The sequence below is a fragment of the Microtus pennsylvanicus genome, chromosome 6 (assembly GCF_037038515.1).
Source record: "Microtus pennsylvanicus isolate mMicPen1 chromosome 6, mMicPen1.hap1, whole genome shotgun sequence".
NCBI classification, from domain to species: Eukaryota; Metazoa; Chordata; class Mammalia; order Rodentia; family Cricetidae; genus Microtus; species Microtus pennsylvanicus.
This window is the reverse complement of record NC_134584.1, coordinates 46,760,386-46,778,812: the sequence shown is the minus strand read 5'-3', so window position 1 is coordinate 46,778,812 and position 18,427 is coordinate 46,760,386. Positions and strand designations below refer to the sequence as shown.

The window sequence follows — 18,427 nt, the reverse complement described above, 5'->3', positions numbered from 1 at the left end:
GAATTATTGATATTCCCCAGAGGGAGATGCGACATCTTATATGTGGACACAGCCCGAGGACTCATCATCTGTTTCCTTAGCCTTCCGCTGTGACAAAATGCCTGAGATAATCAGCTTATAATGATGGAAGGACTACATCATCTCCCAGGGTCTTCATACAGTCGGCTGCCTATGTCACTCTTGGGGTGCGAGCAGAGTGGAAGGCAGGTGTGGTACCATGATTATGTACCCAGCCCCCAGATTCTTACTTTTTAAAAAATGTACACATTTGTGTGTGCTTGTATACATGCATGCTGGTAGACAATGGTGGCTGGAAGAGGGGAGGGTTGGGGTGTCCTGGAGCTAGAATTATGCGCAGTTTGTGAGACACTCAACGTGGTGCTAGAAATCAAGTGGGGCTCCTCAAGCCATCTCACCTGCTACGCTCTCTGTAGCTCCAGGCTATTCCTGTTATAGGTTTGTTCTTCTTCCTTTTCAAGGGATTTATTATAATTTATTACTTACATGTAAATGAACAATTCTCTGAAATATATCTTCTCTCATGCTCATCTCAATATCAAAACGAGAAAGCCTTTTGTCTGCCTCTGTGCTCGCTGCCCGTACTTCTCTGTCAGATGACACGTGCTGAGGGAAGTCCAGCATGGTCCTTTCCACTGGGGAGGCAAGAGAACACTGTGAACATGACAGGACCTGTTAAATGGACAGGAGGCCAAACACCTCTGTTTAGGACGAATGACTCGTTTTGTGCTTTCCACAAAGGCTCTCCAGACTACCGAGAGGCAGTCCTGGATGTGCGAGCTGGCTGTTGCACTTGGCATCACTGTGACCACAGTTAGGCTGTGCACTCGGCACTTACAGGGCACACTCGGGGCATACCTGATTAACTGTGACTTATAAAGACATAGTTCCTGTATGCAGTTGTCATGATCTGGGAAGGGAAGGACCTGGTGCATAGACAGATGGCAGAGTCTATGGCTCAGAGGCAGCAGCTCCAAGGGCCAAGGCACTGGGCGATACGCTGTGTTGGAGAATGACTTTAGAAGAGACTTTAGGTCCTCTGTGCTCTAGAAAACAAGACACTGAAAGCAGGGGAGCCAGCCGGGACAGCCAATCAATACAGCAGGAGGAGTTTGTGGAAAGAAACTCTTAATCATTCTACAGACTCCTTGCAGAGTCTAATCTAAATTACAGGCTCCACCCAAATTTGGGCACAAATTTCTGATATTAGTGACACAGCCGTAACTACAGACAGTGATGGCTGTGTCACGCTGTGACAAGGGAGACCCCTCACTACTTTCAGTGTTTTGTTTGTTCTCAATAGAGTCTCACTATACAGTCCAGGCTGGCCTTGAAGTCCTCATTCTCCTGCTTCAGCCTCCCGAGTGTTTAGAATACAAGTATACACTGCCATGTCTGCACTTGCCATCAGAATTTTGCAGGCTTTATAAACTGGTAAAAGTTATACAAGCAATCCAGAGTAGACAGAGTCATCCCTTACTCAGTAAGAAAGAGAGCAGTTAAAATGCTGCCATGCTCACCTCAGTCCTCTGAAAATGCGGCTACCGGAAAAGTACTAAAACATGTCAGAAATAGAAGAAATGCATAGTTTCTACCACTAAGCCATACCCCAGCTCCACAATACATTTCTAAAAAATCAAATTCTGCAATTATATTTTAGTACTTGACTTAGTGTATACGTTTACACTTGGTGGCACAGATTAAAATTTCATACATAAAGCACTGTTTTAGAGCTACAGGAATAATACAGTTACAATTGCTGCTTACTAAAAAGCAATTAAAGTTTCTCAAGAACCCAAACAGGTAGCAACTTAAAGTGCAGGAGCCTAAAACTGGAAACCATCCTGAACAATATACTGAAGATCATTTCCTTCCTTCCTTTACCACAGAAACCTGGAAGCAGACTTCCATTCCCGCTGCCAAGCTATAAACAATGTTGTCCGTGCCCAGGGCGGACACCAGACAAATGAGACTCAGAGCTACTGCAGTCTGCACCCCAGAACAGGCAGATAAGAGGGAACCAGTTTTGAGAAGTCTGTTCCCTCAGAGACTTGATGGGTAACCTGTAAAGGTAAATTTATGGGGAGCAGAAAGAGATACCACAGACTTCCATACACATTTAAATATCCATTACTAGGAAAACCCAGGACTCAAGGGAACTGTTAGTTTGTGCCCCCCTTCACTGTTTTCTTTCCTTCTCAGTCAAATGCACACACTGTTGGGCTGACACACTAGCCTACTAAGGAAAAGGAACTGAGGAAGAAACAAGAACTTGAACCAAGAACAAGTCTGTACTGCTGGAAAAAAAACTGCCTAACAGGGACGGCACATGCCCATGACTGACAGAAAGGGCCAAGCAGCTCCTTCTCTCAGGAGTTTACAGTTAGGCCTTAGAAGATGCAGTAGGCACTAGCCAGAGTGAAGAGATTGGCAGCAAGGACAGAGAAGAGAAAACACCAGAGTCCTTATGACAATGGTGTGCAGGGTAGAACACTGGGTAATCAGGGGCTAGCAGAAGCACAAGTCACTAGGGCTGCGCTGGTTTTGGACAGCCTTCCAGTTTCCAGAACACACACAAATATTTATGATACCCAGGTTGCAAATAAAATTTCATATGCAAAATTATATACAGTTTTATACCTAATATAAAATAATATACATAACATACAAAATGTTTATACATAATTTTAAGTGAAGCTGGTTGTTTAGTCATAGTTATCCTACAGAAATACATCCCATTCTTAGAGGTAAACATTTGCGTAAGTCTTAGGACATGTTTAAAATAACATCTAAGACACAGAAACGAATAAAGACAAACCAACTATAAACAACCCCCAACTAGAGACACTGATCATTGCAATTAGTGATTTGATGTGCTGAGTTGGAGGGTTTTTTGGATGATATCAACAATGAAGTTGGTGAACCTGGGATTCACTGGCCTCCATTGGTAGGTAGCCCCATCCAGCCTAATGAGGGCCTGACCAGAAGAAAAAGTAAAGCAGAACTTTTCTAGCAGGCTGACTGTGTATGTCACACACAGCTTCTCCTGGGCCTTGGACTGCAGGTCTTCCATGCTTATGTGCGCCAACTCCCAATGAGAAATTGCTCTAAATCCATGCGTATACCCCAGTGGCTCTGCTTTCGTGGAGAATGATGACAGATATAACATATTAACACTGTCTTGCAGCTTTTCTTCTGTGTGTGCTGTTTTTCTGCTGTTTATGACATGAAGTCTTGGTCTATAGCTCCATCTAGCTTTATACTTACTACACAACTGTAGCTTGCTTTATACTCTCAGAAATCCTCGTGCCTCAGTTTCTCAAATACAGGTTCCTTCTGTGTGCTTTTCTCCTATGCTGTTATATACTTTTCTAACCAAGATTTTAATGGCTACAAGGAGTTACAGAGGATGAATGTTTCATCATTTACCTAGCTATCAAATGGTGTCTCTAATTCTACAATAATGTGATTATCAGTTGATATTTAAAAGCTTGTGTCTGAGCTTTTGATATAAAAACTGTACCTATTTATATATTAATTTATATAGGAATCTTGCCTTTATTATTTCATTGGAATGAATTTTTAGATGGAAAATTTCTGGGTGAGTGTATCAGACTTTTGGTAGCTCTGATGTGCAGAAAGAAACAAGAGTGCACACAGTGTAGGGTGAGCAGAATGCACTGACTGCAGTGTGAGGACAGTGCAAACTGACTGTAGGGTGAGGACAGTGCACACTGTAGGGTGAGGACAGTGCAAACTGACTGTAGGGTGAGGACAGTGCACACTGTAGGGTGAGGACAGTGCACACTGTAGGGTGAGGACAGTGCACACTGTAGGGTGAGGACAGTGCACACTGTAGGGTGAGGACAGTGCAAACTGACTGTAGGGTGAGGACAGTGCACACTGTAGGGTGAGGACAGTGCACACTGTAGGGTGAGGACAGTGCACACTGTAGGGTGAGGACAGTGCACACTGACTGTAGGGTGAGGACAGTGCACACTGTGGGGTGAAGACAGTGCACACTGTAGGGTGAGGACAGTGCACACTGTGGGGTGAGGACAGTGCACACTGTAGGGTGAGGACAGTGCACACTGTAGGGTGAGGACAGTGCACACTGTAGGGTGAGGACAGTGCACACTGACTGTAGGGTGAGGACAGTGCACACTGACTGTAGGGTGAGGACAGTGCACACTGTAGGGTGAGGACAGTGCACACTGTAGGGTGAGGACAGTGCACACTGACTGTAGGGTGAGGACAGTGCACACTGTAGGGTGAGGACAGTGCACACTGTAGGGTGAGGACAGTGCATACTGTAGGGTGAGGACAGTGCACACTGACTGTAGGGTGAGGACAGTGCACACTGTGGGGTGAGGACAGTGCACACTGTAGGGTGAGGACAGTGCACACTGTAGGGTGAGGACAGTGCACACTGCAGGGTGAGGACAGTGCACACTGCAGGGTGAGGACAGTGCACACTGTAGGGTGAGGACAGTGCACACTGTAGGGTGAGGACAGTGCACACTGTAGGGTGAGGACAGTGCACACTGTGGGGTGAGGACAGTGCACACTGTAGGGTGAGGACAGTGCACACTGACTGTAGGGTGAGGACAGTGCACACTGTAGGGTGAGGACAGTGCACACTGTAGGGTGAGGACAGTGCACACTGTAGGGTGAGGACAGTGCACACTGTAGGGTGAGGACAGTGCACACTGTAGGGTGAGGACAGTGCACACTGTAGGGTGAGGACAGTGCACACTGTAGGGTGAGGACAGTGCACACTGTAGGGTGAGGACAGTGCACACTGTAGGGTGAGGACAGTGCACACTGTAGGGTGAGGACAGTGCACACTGTAGGGTGAGGACAGTGCACACTGTAGGGTGAGGACAGTGCACACTGTAGGGTGAGGACAGTGCACACTGTAGGGTGAGGACAGTGCACACTGTAGGGTGAGGACAGTGCACACTGTAGGGTGAGGACAGTGCACACTGTAGGGTGAGGACAGTGCACACTGACTTAGGGTGAGGACAGTGCACACTGACTGTAGGGTGAGGACAGTGCACACTGTAGGGTGAGGACAGTGCACACTGACTGTAGGGTGAGGACAGTGCACACTGTAGGGTGAGGACAGTGCACACTGTAGGGTGAGGACAGTGCACACTGTAGGGTGAGGACAGTGCACACTGTAGGGTGAGGACAGTGCACACTGTGGGGTGAGGACAGTGCACACTGTAGGGTGAGGACAGTGCACACTGTAGGGTGAGGACAGTGCACACTGTGGGGTGAGGACAGTGCACACTGTAGGGTGAGGACAGTGCACACTGTGGGGTGAGGACAGTGCACACTGTAGGGTGAGGACAGTGCACACTGTAGGGTGAGGACAGTGCACACTGTAGGGTGAGGACAGTGCACACTGACTGTAGGGTGAGGACAGTGCACACTGTAGGGTGAGGACAGTGCACACTGTAGGGTGAGGACAGTGCACACTGACTGTAGGGTGAGGACAGTGCACACTGTGGGGTGAGGACAGTGCACACTGTAGGGTGAGGACAGTGCACACTGACTGTAGGGTGAGGACAGTGCACACTGTAGGGTGAGGACAGTGCACACTGTAGGGTGAGGACAGTGCACACTGTAGGGTGAGGACAGTGCACACTGTAGGGTGAGGACAGTGCACACTGTAGGGTGAGGACAGTGCACACTGACTGTAGGGTGAGGACAGTGCACACTGTAGGGTGAGGACAGTGCACACTGTAGGGTGAGGACAGTGCACACTGTAGGGTGAGGACAGTGCACACTGTAGGGTGAGGACAGTGCACACTGCAGGGTGAGGACAGTGCACACTGTGGGGTGAGGACAGTGCACACTGTAGGGTGAGGACAGTGCACACTGACTGTAGGGTGAGGACAGTGCACACTGTAGGGTGAGGACAGTGCACACTGACTGTAGGGTGAGGACAGTGCACACTGTGCGGGGTGAGGACAGTGCACACTGTGCGGGGTGAGGACAGTGCACACTGTAGGGTGAGGACAGTGCACACTGTAGGGTGAGGACAGTGCACACTGTAGGGTGAGGACAGTGCACACTGTGGGGTGAGGACAGTGCACACTGTAGGGTGAGGACAGTGCACACTGACTGTAGGGTGAAGACAGTGCACACTGACTGTAGGGTGAGGACAGTGCACACTGTAGGGTGAGGACAGTGCACACTGACTGTAGGGTGAGGACAGTGCACACTGTGGGGTGAGGACAGTGCACACTGTAGGGTGAGGACAGTGCACACTGACTGTAGGGTGAGGACAGTGCACACTGTAGGGTGAGGACAGTGCACACTGACTGTAGGGTGAGGACAGTGCACACTGTGCGGGGTGAGGACAGTGCACACTGTGCGGGGTGAGGACAGTGCACACTGTAGGGTGAGGACAGTGCACACTGTAGGGTGAGGACAGTGCACACTGTAGGGTGAGGACAGTGCACACTGTGGGGTGAGGACAGTGCACACTGTAGGGTGAGGACAGTGCACACTGACTGTAGGGTGAAGACAGTGCACACTGACTGTAGGGTGAGGACAGTGCACACTGTAGGGTGAGGACAGTGCACACTGACTGTAGGGTGAGGACAGTGCACACTGTAGGGTGAGGACAGTGCACACTGTAGGGTGAGGACAGTGCACACTGTAGGGTGAGGACAGTGCACACTGTAGGGTGAGGACAGTGCACACTGTGGGGTGAGGACAGTGTACACTGTGCAGTACCTACTGAGGCTCACATGCCTTAGTTAATCTAATTCTAAGCAATAACCAACCCTGTGTAAGAGTCAATTTGTTGTCAAAGTGGACAGCTGACTGTCAAGAAGGGGAAATTGTTATACATTCCACAAGGAAGCACCGTGTGCTTGCGTTTCCACCCACCTATGTACTTCACCTCTACATCGGCCAGCACCTGCAAACAGTTGTCGTAGGTTACTTCTTTCAGGTCGATTGTCCCCACAGCATCATACACCTGCTTGGTCTGTGTGATGAGATCATCTGTCCTTGTCTTGATCTGCTCTGGAGAAAGGTCCCATCTTAGAACGTTCCTGCCAGCCGCCGTGTAGGAAGATGCAGCCTGAAAAGGAGATGCCTCTCTTCCCAACGTCATTTTGAGCAGAATTCTGGAACCACCAGCTCTAAAAAGAATTGGAAAGAAAAAACAGAATAGAAATTAAGGACTTCTTGTCAAAAAATAAACATATAATGAAATAAGATAGCAAGTAAGAACTTTCAAAAAAGAAACAACTCTTTCCTAAAGTAAAAAAAAATGAGTGAAAGGTTGTTATTTCCTATTTTCTTGCATAATTATAGTTTTAGTGTAATTTTTACTATGCAAACATGGACTTCAATATATGAAATTATACAGAAGAAAGTTAGCTGTCAGAAGAAACTGGCTGCTCTACCAGGGAACACAGATTCAATTCCCAGCACCCATGTGGCAGTTCACAACTGTCTGCAACTCCAGTTCCAGGAGATCAGACACCTTCACATAGACATACATGCAAGCAAAGCACCAATAAAGTAAATAAATAATTAAAAACTAAACTGCTCTCTCCTTTGCAAGTTTCTATCTACTATACACATAGATTTTAAATTTTTTTTAAATTACTAAAGAACATTAACATTTTAAATTGCTAAAGAACATTATATTCTCTTTTCATATTAGATATTAATCTCCCCCATAATTTTGTATAAATAAAAATAGTAATTTGTATCTAGTATAGATACCACATTTTAATAAAAGAAAAAAAATAAGCAACCAGTCCTTATTCCCTTAGCTATCCCAATTAAAAATATTGACACTTTGCTTGTATGTGTATCTTTCTCTCTCTTTTCCCCAACTTCAACTCTTACCCCAACTTTACAGTTTAGAAAAAAACAATGTCATATTTACTAGCTAACAATTACATAGTGAATGTTTGGGCATGATCAAAGCATTTTCCATGTGGTAAAACTTTTTCCTTCCACAGTTCTTCAGAGACATAAACTAGACGTGTGCAGCCATTGTGAGGGGTATGGAGGGTAAAATGACAATCTGACCACAGGCCCCTGGTGGACTAATAAGGAAGAAAAGTCACAGCAGTAAATTCAATATCACTGCTCTGTGATGAGCGCTAAGATAGGTGGGCAGAGGGAACGCTGGAGACTAGGAAGGGGTCACCTACTCTGGAGAGTGTGAAAACCAGTGTTCTAGAGTACTGAACAAGTCAAACTATCCAAAGTCCAAAGAGTGTGTCAGAGAAGGTTGAAGATAAGAGGAAGGAACAAACTCAGCACCTTGGGAATCATCAGAAACATCCAACCATGTTCTGTGGCTCATGCCGATCTTTTTGGTTGGTTTTCTGCAGCACTGAAGGTTGAAACTTGGGCTGAATGCACACACGGTGCGTGTCTACCACTGCGCTCTACCCTAGCTCTGCTCTCACACTTACTCCGAAGGCAGAGGAGCCAGTGACAGGCTTTCATTCGGTGAGAGACGTGATGAGCTTTATGTCTTATCCAGTCATTTCTCCAAATGACTAAGGGATACTGGATTAGAACGAGGGAGAAGGGGTGACATAGACCGAGGTGGAGACAATACATCACGGTATGAACGGAGCACAGGAAGACTCGGGTAAGGCTTGTGGTTCAGGGAGAACACGACAGAACTGCTCGTCCTCCTCGCCCCAGGCTCATGGATATTCATAGACTTAAAACACAAAGCAAAATGGTAAATCTGAAAAAGATGTAGGTTATAGAGCATGCAAAGGGAAGAGTGAGAACCAACAATCAAGCCCTGTTTCAGAGCAAAAGGCCCTGTTTCAGAGCAAAAGATGTTTCAAAAAGATCTGCACTGATATCTCAAAAAGAAACCCTTTTATGATTTTACTTGGAATAAAATGTTCCATCAACTAAAAGATATGCGTAACACAAGGTCCCTATAGCTTCAGGTGGGAATGGGATATAAGACATAGGTAGGGCAGTTTTAGAGACAAGAAACTCCAGTCTTGGTACAACTAATAGTACTGGTGAAACAGCAGCCATGACATGACAGTACAAACATGAGACATTGACTGTAAGAATTCAATGGCACGCACTTTTTTTTCCGTTTATTTATGTATTAAAGATTTCTGTCTCTTCCCCACCACCTCCTCCCATTCCCCTCCCTTGTCAGCCCGTAGAGCTATCAGGGTTCCCTGCCCAGTGGGAAGTCCAAGTACCACCCACCTCCATCCAAGTCTTGTAAAGTGAGCATCCAAACTGCCTAGGCTCCCACAAAGCCAGTACGAATGGCACGCACTTTTAATCCCAGCACCCAGGAGGCAGAGGCAGGCAGATCTCTGTGAGTTCGAGGTCAGTTTGGTCTACAGAGCAAGTTCCAGGACAGGCTCTAAACCATAGAAACCCTGTCTTGGGGGGAGTCGGCGGGGAGTCAACTCAGTCTTACAAAACAAACCACTAGGCTGGTAATTCTGAACCTTCCTAATGCTATGGCCAGCTGGTCTACGAATTGAGTCCCAGGACAGCCAGGACTGTTACACAAAGAAACTTTGTCTCGAAAAACAAAACAAAAAAATAAAGATTCAATGGCTGGGGCGGAAGAGATGGATCCACAGTTAAGAGCACTTACTGCTCTTCCAGAGAACCCTCGCTGAATTCCCATCAGCCATGCCAGGTGCCTCACAACTACCTGTAACTCTAGCTCCAGGAAATCCTACACCTCTGGTCCCTACGGGTACCTGTACTCACACACGGCATGCACACCCTAGATAGATAGATAGATAGATAGATAGATAGATAGATAGATAGATAGATAGATAGACAGATAGATCAATCTAACTTTAAGAGAAAAGTAGTAGTATAAAGCAAAAAAGCAAAACAGTATAAGCCACAGGGAATTCCCCTTAACTATTTAGCTCATGTAAGCTGCGGAGTAGAAATGACTGAGTCCAGTTTGGATAGACTGTGTGAACACTGGAGTCAGCAGCTTGTTGGCTGGACCTCTGAAAACGGGGGGGGGGGGGGGGGGAGGACCACCTTGTTGGAAGAGGACAGCAAACACAGGCCGCAGATTGGGAGCCTCAAAGAGTTTCTTTGTTTCTGGAGATCAACCCAAGGCCATGTGTGTGTACATGCATGCATGCGTGTGTGTGTTCTGCAGGTATCTTAGGCTATGCTTCCCTTCTTTGTAGTGCAGGGTGTGGAAAGGAGAAGATATAGGGGGAATATTTTCTTCATGGTCAGGAAAGAAAGGAAGAGCTGCAGCAGAATATGACAAAGCTGGGTTCTACTTCGCATGGGAACACTAATGGTGGAGTGGAGAGTACACAGTTGGTCAGATGTGCGTGGGCTTCTTGCCATTCCTCTTGCTCCTACCTACACACACTTTTCCTTCTTTTCTTATAGTGTTACATGATCTGTATACATCCTGAAAACTGACCTAAATTCTTTGAAATACTTGGCAAATACTTCCTCCCAGTGTACCCAACCCCCATAGTCCAAGCTGTTTTAAGGTGACGACTGCCTCTAACCCTAGAATGCACACATGGACTGCTAAGAGAGAGAGGTCCCATTCTCCCTCTGACGCTGAGAAAGTCTGTGCCCCTGACTATAGCTGGCAGCCATCCTGAGAAAGAGGAGGATGTGATTTACGATGAAATAAACACTGTGGGTGGAAAAGGAAGAAACTAAATACTTAATGATATCACTGAGCTCCTAGATCAACTAACTCTGAAGCCTGACCCAGAGCCAGACTTTCCAGTTGTGTGAGTCAATAAATCCGTTCTATTCTTTAAGGCAGTTTAAGTCTAGTTTCAGATTTCTGTGCTTCATATAGAATCCCAACTGGTAAAGGAAGAAAAACTGAAGGAGAAAGAGCAGCAGCAGCGACAGTAGTAGTAGAGTATTAGTTTAGTAGTAGTACAGCAGTAGGTAGCTAGTAGTAGTACAGCAGTAGGTAGCTTAGTAGTAGTACAGTAGTAGGTAGAATAGTAGTAGTACAGCAGTAGGTAGCTTAGTAGTAGTAGGGTAGTAGGTAGAATAGTAGTAGTACAGCAGTAGGTAGCTTAGTAGTAGTACAGTAGTAGGTAGAATAGTAGTAGTACAGCAGTAGGTAGAATAGTAGTAGTACAGCAGTAGGTAGAATAGTAGTAGTACAGCAGTAGGTAGAATAGTAGTAGTACAGCAGTAGGTAGAATAGTAGTAGTACAGTAGTAGGTAGAATAGTAGTAGTACAGCAGTAGGTAGAATAGTAGTAGTACAGTAGTAGGTAGAATAGTAGTAGTACAGCAGTAGGTAGAATAGTAGTAGTACAGTAGTAGGTAGAATAGGAGTAGTATGGTAGTAGTAATAGTCATAGTCCTGTAGAGGTCAGAGTATAAGAAGTGAACGACTGGACTTGATGTTGAGCCCATGTAATACAATCCAGGAACACTTTAGGGGAATTTATATCATAGGGATGTGGGCATTATAGCATTTTACATGGGTTTTTGATATGGCCCTGGCTCTAGTAACAATTTTTTCTTGTATAAATGTTTTCGCTGTGATGATGAAGGGATATGAAGTTCACCGTGGGCTTTAATTTTCTAACAAAATCATCCCCGCAGCCCCTCCTGGATACGGGCAGCAGAGGACTGAGAGAGTCATCTGTGACCAAGACTGACTGCTTCCACCAAGGTCCCCCTGCACAGCTGAAAAGGCTGGCCTCGGGGTTGCTGGGCACAGAGACAGCAAATGAGGGAGCACTGTCTGAAATACAGGATTTCTGCTCTATCACTATCTTTAGAACAAGTCAGTAACTGGAAACAAATTTTCATTATTGTTAAATAGCTTTGAAATAAAATGATATCAGACATTTTTCCCTCTATTGGCCGTCCCTGGTTCTCACTTACTTCCAAACGCTTAATAAAAGACTGCTGTTTGGTTGTATCATATCTTCCCTTAACACCCTTACGTGGAGAGCGTCCATCTGGCCAAAGGGACATACCACTGCAACTAGGGAAAGCTACCCTCTCTTTAACATGTTTTCCCCTGAATTCAGGGGAACCAGAAAGGAGAAACCACAATGCTACAGTCAACAGGAAGGACATACTAGGCATTTTACCTGAATATTCCTTTAAAATATTTGTTTGGTGCATGTGAGCAGGTACCTAACGGCCACGGCACACACATGAGGCAGAGGACAACTGTCCAGAGTCACTTCTTGCATGTCACCTTGTTGAGATGAGTGAGGTCGCTTGATGGCTCTGTTGCTGTAGCTCTGCACTCCAAGCTGGCTGGCCTGCCAGCTCCTGGTAAGTGTCCCTACTCTGTGTCCCATCCCTCCACAAAAACATGGGGATTACAGATGCACACTCCTGCATCCCAACTTTAACATGAGTTCCAGGGATTGAACTTGGTCGGGTTTGTACTTAGCAAACACTTTTACCCATTGAACTATCTTGTTGGCCTGGCCGGGTAACCCTTTTCTTACCTTGGATTTTATCTTAGTATCTTTGAGGATTTGTAATTCTTGTCAGCAGAGGAAGGCGACAGAAACGGGTGATTTCCTAATACTCTAACACTTACCCTGAGTATTTTCTCTATGTTTTTCCTCTCCTGCCTTTGCTTAGCTATCCTTCGTCATCTGTGTTACACTTCCAAGTTCTTTCAACATTTTGGATGCCGGTATACTAATTTCCTTTGCAGTCTTTGGGAGGTTCTCCCAGGTGTGAAACAGCACACCTTGTGTCTCTCTGGCAACTGAGTTTTTCTTTTGAGAATCTTGTGAGAACTTTTGACCTCTGCTCCCAAGGGCTGAAAGCAGGAGGCACAGCACAAGCCCATACTTCTCTACAGGGGTCACTAAGTACATGATCTGAAAACCATAACCTAGACATCAGAAACCTGCTTGCCTGAGTTAAAACATTTTGTTTTTCTTCTTCAGAATTCCGGCCCTTTACCACTTCTCTCCTCCTCCATTGTCTCCTTTTCTTCATGAAACTTGAAAAAAATGAAGCTTCTAACCAAGAAATAAAGCGGAGCACAGTGGGAGAGACAGGAAGGTGCACATGTGAGGGTGAGCCTCTCCTGTGTCCATAAGACCCATGGAGAGCTCGGGAAAGGAGTGAAGACACTCAGACGGGGCACACAGACCTGCAGGACACATGAGCACAACACAGTGAATTCTGGGTTAGTACCATGAGCTGTTCCGACCCACTGGATTCATTAGCCTGGGAAGCATGTTGAAGGCCCACCTCTTCCACCTGCCAAGGCGCCTTTGGCTACTGTATTTCCTCAAATCTCAGCTCTGTCACCGTGCATCTGCACCATCCATTGCAGACACTGTCATCGACCTGCTCGGTTACGGTGCAGTTGTCTTGCACTGTACACCAGACAGGGATTTTATCAAACATCTCTGACATCACGTTTCCCCCTAGCAAATCCCCACCTCGCACAGAGCTCATTACACATGTGAAACGAGGCAAGATGGATAAATCCAACGAACACAGCAGCACCATAACAGTGAACACATCAGCACCATAACAGTGAACACGTTCATACGAGGAAATACTCTTGCTGGAGCCAGGGCCACACCAAAGGCCCATGTAACATGTAACACTGCCCACATCCCCAGGATACGCATTTCCCTAAAGCGTTCCTGGACTGGATTACATGGTCTGTACACTTCCTGGAAATGGACCCCATTCTTTGAAATATTTGGAAAATATTTCTAGTTTTTGCCAAATGTTTCTCTGTGGTCTTGGGCTAAGGCCTGCATTCAGTCAACCCTCCCCACTCTGGAAGGTCTGGTTATTTTGTCAATGTTCCCTTTAATCCTGATTCTACTGTTCAGAGTTCTCTTCTTCACATGGCCCTGATGAGATTATCTGTCTTTACAGCTCATTGGGCCATAGTTCAAGCCTAGGCTCCTTTTATAGTGTAGGACTCTTTACATTTTAACTCTTTGGTTTTAAACACAGGTTCTCAAGGTAGCCCAAACTAGTTTTAAACATGCAGCTCTTTTGCCTCAGCTTCCTAAGTTAATGGAATTAGTGGCCCAATTGATTTTTGATTTCTCCAGTTGCAGACAGAGCCCAGCCCTGCACTTCCCAAGGCTCACTTGTTCCTCCTCAACCCACTTCCTTCCTTCGTGAAGCCTGCGGCCACCGGGCAGCACCTTCCGCTGCACTCCTGCTAGCCAGCACAGGGTCACGTTCTGTTATTTGAAGGAACAGTTTAGCACCTTGGTTGTACTGAGCATATATCAAATATTCAACAGCAACTTCTGGTGAGCAGATCCCACACTGGACAGTACTGACAGCACTTCCACCCTGCCCCTGCCGACAGGGCCCATGGACAGCCCAGTCTAGGTGGCCTGAGTCCTGAAATGCTACCTGCCAGTGTGTGGCACACCTAACAGTCTTGACTGTGCTACTCCAAGGGTACACTTTCCTATTCGGCTGCAAACCAGAGCCTGTATGCCTTCTCTGGAAGGAAAAAGGGCAGAGAGAGACGAGAAGGGAGAACTAATCTGGAGTCACCTTAGGCAGCAGGTAGTGTTAAACCCCGCCCAGCCCTCACAGTACTGAGAAAGAAGGAAGAACACGGTTCAAGGAAAAGACCTGCAGTCCTTCCTGGGAGCACCAGAAAAGGCACTGACAACACAGCTGGAACAGAAACACCAGCCAAGCATTTCAAAGAATCGGGTCCTTGTTCAGGAAGTGTAAGGACTGTGATGCAAACCAGCAACTCTTCGCGAGAGGGCAGGGAAATGCACGCTGCACGGATGTGGGGTTAGGCTTCACACGGCTTTATGTTTACGAGATTATTTACAGTTTATGCCCCTAATTTTAAAGATTTAATTGAAAAAATTAAGACACAAAATACACACACACACACACACACACACACACACCTCACAGACTGCACTTTCCTAAGAAAGCATAAGACAGGGTTGGATACCCGGTGCTAAGGTTACAGTGATTGTGAGCTGCCTGACTGGGTGCGTGGATCTGAACTTAGATCCTCTGCAGAAACAGTTCATGCCATTAGCTCCCGAGCCAGCTCTCTATTCTCTTTAAAAAACAAAAAAATTTAAACAGGTGGCCTGGAACTTGTTATGATGTATGTAGAACAGGCTGACTTGGAACTGAAGAGATCCACCATCCTTTGCCTCTTGCCTGCTATGATTAAAGACATGCACCATTACACCTGAGAGACTAAAAATCTTGCTTGAAGATTTTTTTTAATCTGCTCTAAGTTTTATTTTTTTTAATTTATTTATTTATTAAAGATTTCTGTCTCTTCCCCACCACCGCCTCCCATTTCCCTCCCCCTCTCCCAATTAAGCCCCCCCCCTCAGCCCGAAAAGCAATCAGGGTTCCCTGTCCTGTGGGAAGTCCAAGGAACCCCCACCTCCAACCAGGTCTAGTAAGTTGAGCATCCAAACTGCCTAGGCTCCCACAAAGCCAGTGCGTGCAGTAGGATCAGAAACCCATTGCCATTGTTCTTGAGTTCTCAGTAGTCCTCATTGTCCGGTCCGCTATGTTCAGAGAGCCTGGTTTTATCCCAGGCTTTTCCAGACCCAGGCCAGCTGGTCTTGGTGAGTTCCCAGTAGAACATCCCCATTGTCTCAGTGTGTGGGTGCACCCCTCGCAGTCCTGAGTTCTTTGCTCGTGTTCTCTCTCCTTCTGCTCCTGATTTGGACCTTGAGATTTCAGTCCTGTGCTCCAATGGGGTCTCTGTCTCTGTCTCCTTTCATCGCTTGCTGAAGGTTAATGTTCAGGAGGATGCCTATATGTTTTTCTTTGGGTTCTCCTTATTTAGCTTCTCTAGAATCACTAATTATAGGCTCAATGTCCTTGGTTTATGGCAAACTTGTGCAACCACTTTGGAAAGCAGTATGGCGGTTTCTCAGGAAATTCGGGATCAACTTACCCCTGGACCCAGCAATACCACTCTTGGGAATATACCCAAGAGAGGCCTTATCATTCAACAAAAGTATATGCTCTACGATGTTCATTGCAGCATTGTTTGTGATAGCCAGAACCTGGAAACAACCTACATGCCCTTCAATGGAAGAATGGATGAAGAAAGTATGGAATATATACATATTAGAGTACTACTCAGCAATAAAAAACAAGGACTTCTTGAATTTTGCATGCAAATGGATGGAAATAGAAAACAGTATCCTGAGTGAGGTAAGCCAGACCCAAAAAGAGGAACATGGGATGTACTCACTCATATTTGGTTTCTAGCCATAAACCAAGGATATTGAAGATTTTTTTAAATGTGTCTATGTGTGCTTGAGGGCGGGCTTGTTCTGTGAGTGATTATACTATTACTTTTAAATTGAGAGTTAATCTTATCTATTAACTGTACTTACCAAGAGAAATGAAGTTAGAAGATTTTACCCAAGTTCTTGGTACTTCATTTAAGTACAACAAATGTGTGTAAACCTACAGCTTTCTCTCTGCTCCCAACCCCCCTTTTAGTGTGTGTGTGTGTGTGTGTGCGTGTTGTGTATGAGAGAGGGGGAATTAAAAGGGAGAAAGAAAACCACATTGTACACATGGAGGTCAAAGGGCAGCTTAGAGAGGTTGGGTTACTTCTTCCATCATGTGTGTCTTGGGCCTCAAGCTCAGGTCATGAGGCTTGGTGGCAGGCCCTCTCACCAGCCCTTTGACTGCCACACGTTCCGTCACTATCGCTGGTGTGTTGTGCTCTAGCTGGTGATGCTCTCTTCAGTACTCAAGCTTCCCTTCACCCCAGCTGTAGCACATAGCACTGCCTTTTCCACTTGGTCCTAACAGAAATTGACTGCTATGGTTTGGGTTAACTGTGGTCTCTCTGTACAGTACAGGCTAGGCTGGAAGTGTTGGATTGCCCAGGCTCGCATGACATTCATGATATTCCGCCTTCCAAAACCCCTTACAATTCCCAAATGGGATTCAGGCACGACCAACTTGCCAGGCTAGACCTTGGGACTTGGGAAACTAGGAGATGGGCAGAAGTGGAAGGACACTGGTAAATGAGGTGTGATGATTAATACTGGTTGTCTGGTTGACAAGTTCAGAGTCCCTCATGGCATGTCTGAGAGATTAGGTTGACTATGGTAAGATGACCCACCCTCAATATAGGTGGTGCCATTCCATGGGCTGGGTCCCAGACTGCATTATGAAGGAGAAAGGCGGCTGAGGGCCGGCATTAAGCACTCTTACTTTCAGACTGCAGATGCAGTGTGGCCACTGACCTATTTGCTGTGACTTTCCCAACCATCAGGGCGCTCACCCTATTTCTGCTATGTCTCTCACCAGCTCTTTGCTGCTGTCATCACCTGACCTCTGACCTCTGCTCAGCACATGGTTCTAAGACTGGACCACATAGTCTTACATCAACTTTTAAAAAGATTTATTCTAAGAAGCACTCTATTCATCTTTATTTCATGTGTGTGAGTGTTTACCTCATATGTGTGCAGTGCCTGCATCAACCAGAAGAAGGTGTTGGACCCCGGAACTGGAGGCAGACATTTGTGAACCCACACGCAGGTGCTGGGAAGGCACGTTCTCTGGAAGAGCAGCACATACTCTTGATCGCTGAGCTGTCCCCTGGCTCTTCAGTCAGGCTGGAGAGGTTTCAGGGAGGTGGACGAGCCATGCCACCCCCTCAACTGCAGTTTGTCCCAGTACCTTTTCACCCTACAGGCATCTCTGTCATGTCACCCTTGAGCCTGGCTGTTATGCTTTCGTGGCCCTGATTTGCCTTCCTGTACCTGCACTAAGGGAATGAGCTTGCTCAGAACACCCTCCCTTCTTCCTCTCTCTCTCTCTCTCTCTCTCTCTCTCTCTCTCTCTCTCTCTCTCTCTCTCATACCCATGAACAACTCTGACAGCTCCCTCACTCCTGGGCTCTCCCCAGGCCTTTGCAGCACTCCCCTTCTCTCAGACAACTGCTATCCATTGTCTTCTTCACCACATCACCTTCATCTCCTATTTACAGATCTCAGTTCAGACTTCATCTTACTCAAAAAGCTTCCTTGAACAACTCAGATCAATTCGGGAGTTCTCTGTGCTCCGACCACTCCTCAGCTCACGTACGCCAATAGAGGTGTGGCCACGCCAAGGAGTGTCTGCACCCTCGTGTCTCCAGCACATCTTAAGAGACTTGGGCTTAGTGCCATTCGCAAGCCCTGAATCTGTCATCGTTTTGTAACTTACTGTTTAACTGGTATGTTTGCACAAACCAAGAGCAAACCCACCACCACAACAGCCTGCTTGGGGCTGGAGAGATGGATCAGGGGTTAAGAGTGATTCCTGTTCTTCCAGAGAACCCAAGTATAGTTTCTTGCTCTAACAACAACCTTCAACTCCAACCCCAGAGGACTGGATGACCTCTTCTGGCACATGCTCACACTGATAACATG

The 18,427-nt window shown here is 46.4% G+C and overlaps 1 protein-coding gene across 1 annotated transcript in view; it reads right to left on the bottom strand.

The window, feature by feature from the left end:
* The window catches only part of Nln (neurolysin), an 89,228-nt gene that overhangs the window by 44,659 nt on the left and 26,142 nt on the right, over nucleotides 1-18,427 (bottom strand). The window contains exons 2-3 of the mRNA XM_075976159.1: nucleotides 6,925-7,181; nucleotides 505-653 (exon numbers count right to left, since the gene is read on the bottom strand). Of these exons, the coding sequence (XP_075832274.1) occupies nucleotides 505-653; nucleotides 6,925-7,181 (406 nt within the window). The remainder of the gene's footprint in view (nucleotides 1-504; nucleotides 654-6,924; nucleotides 7,182-18,427) is intronic.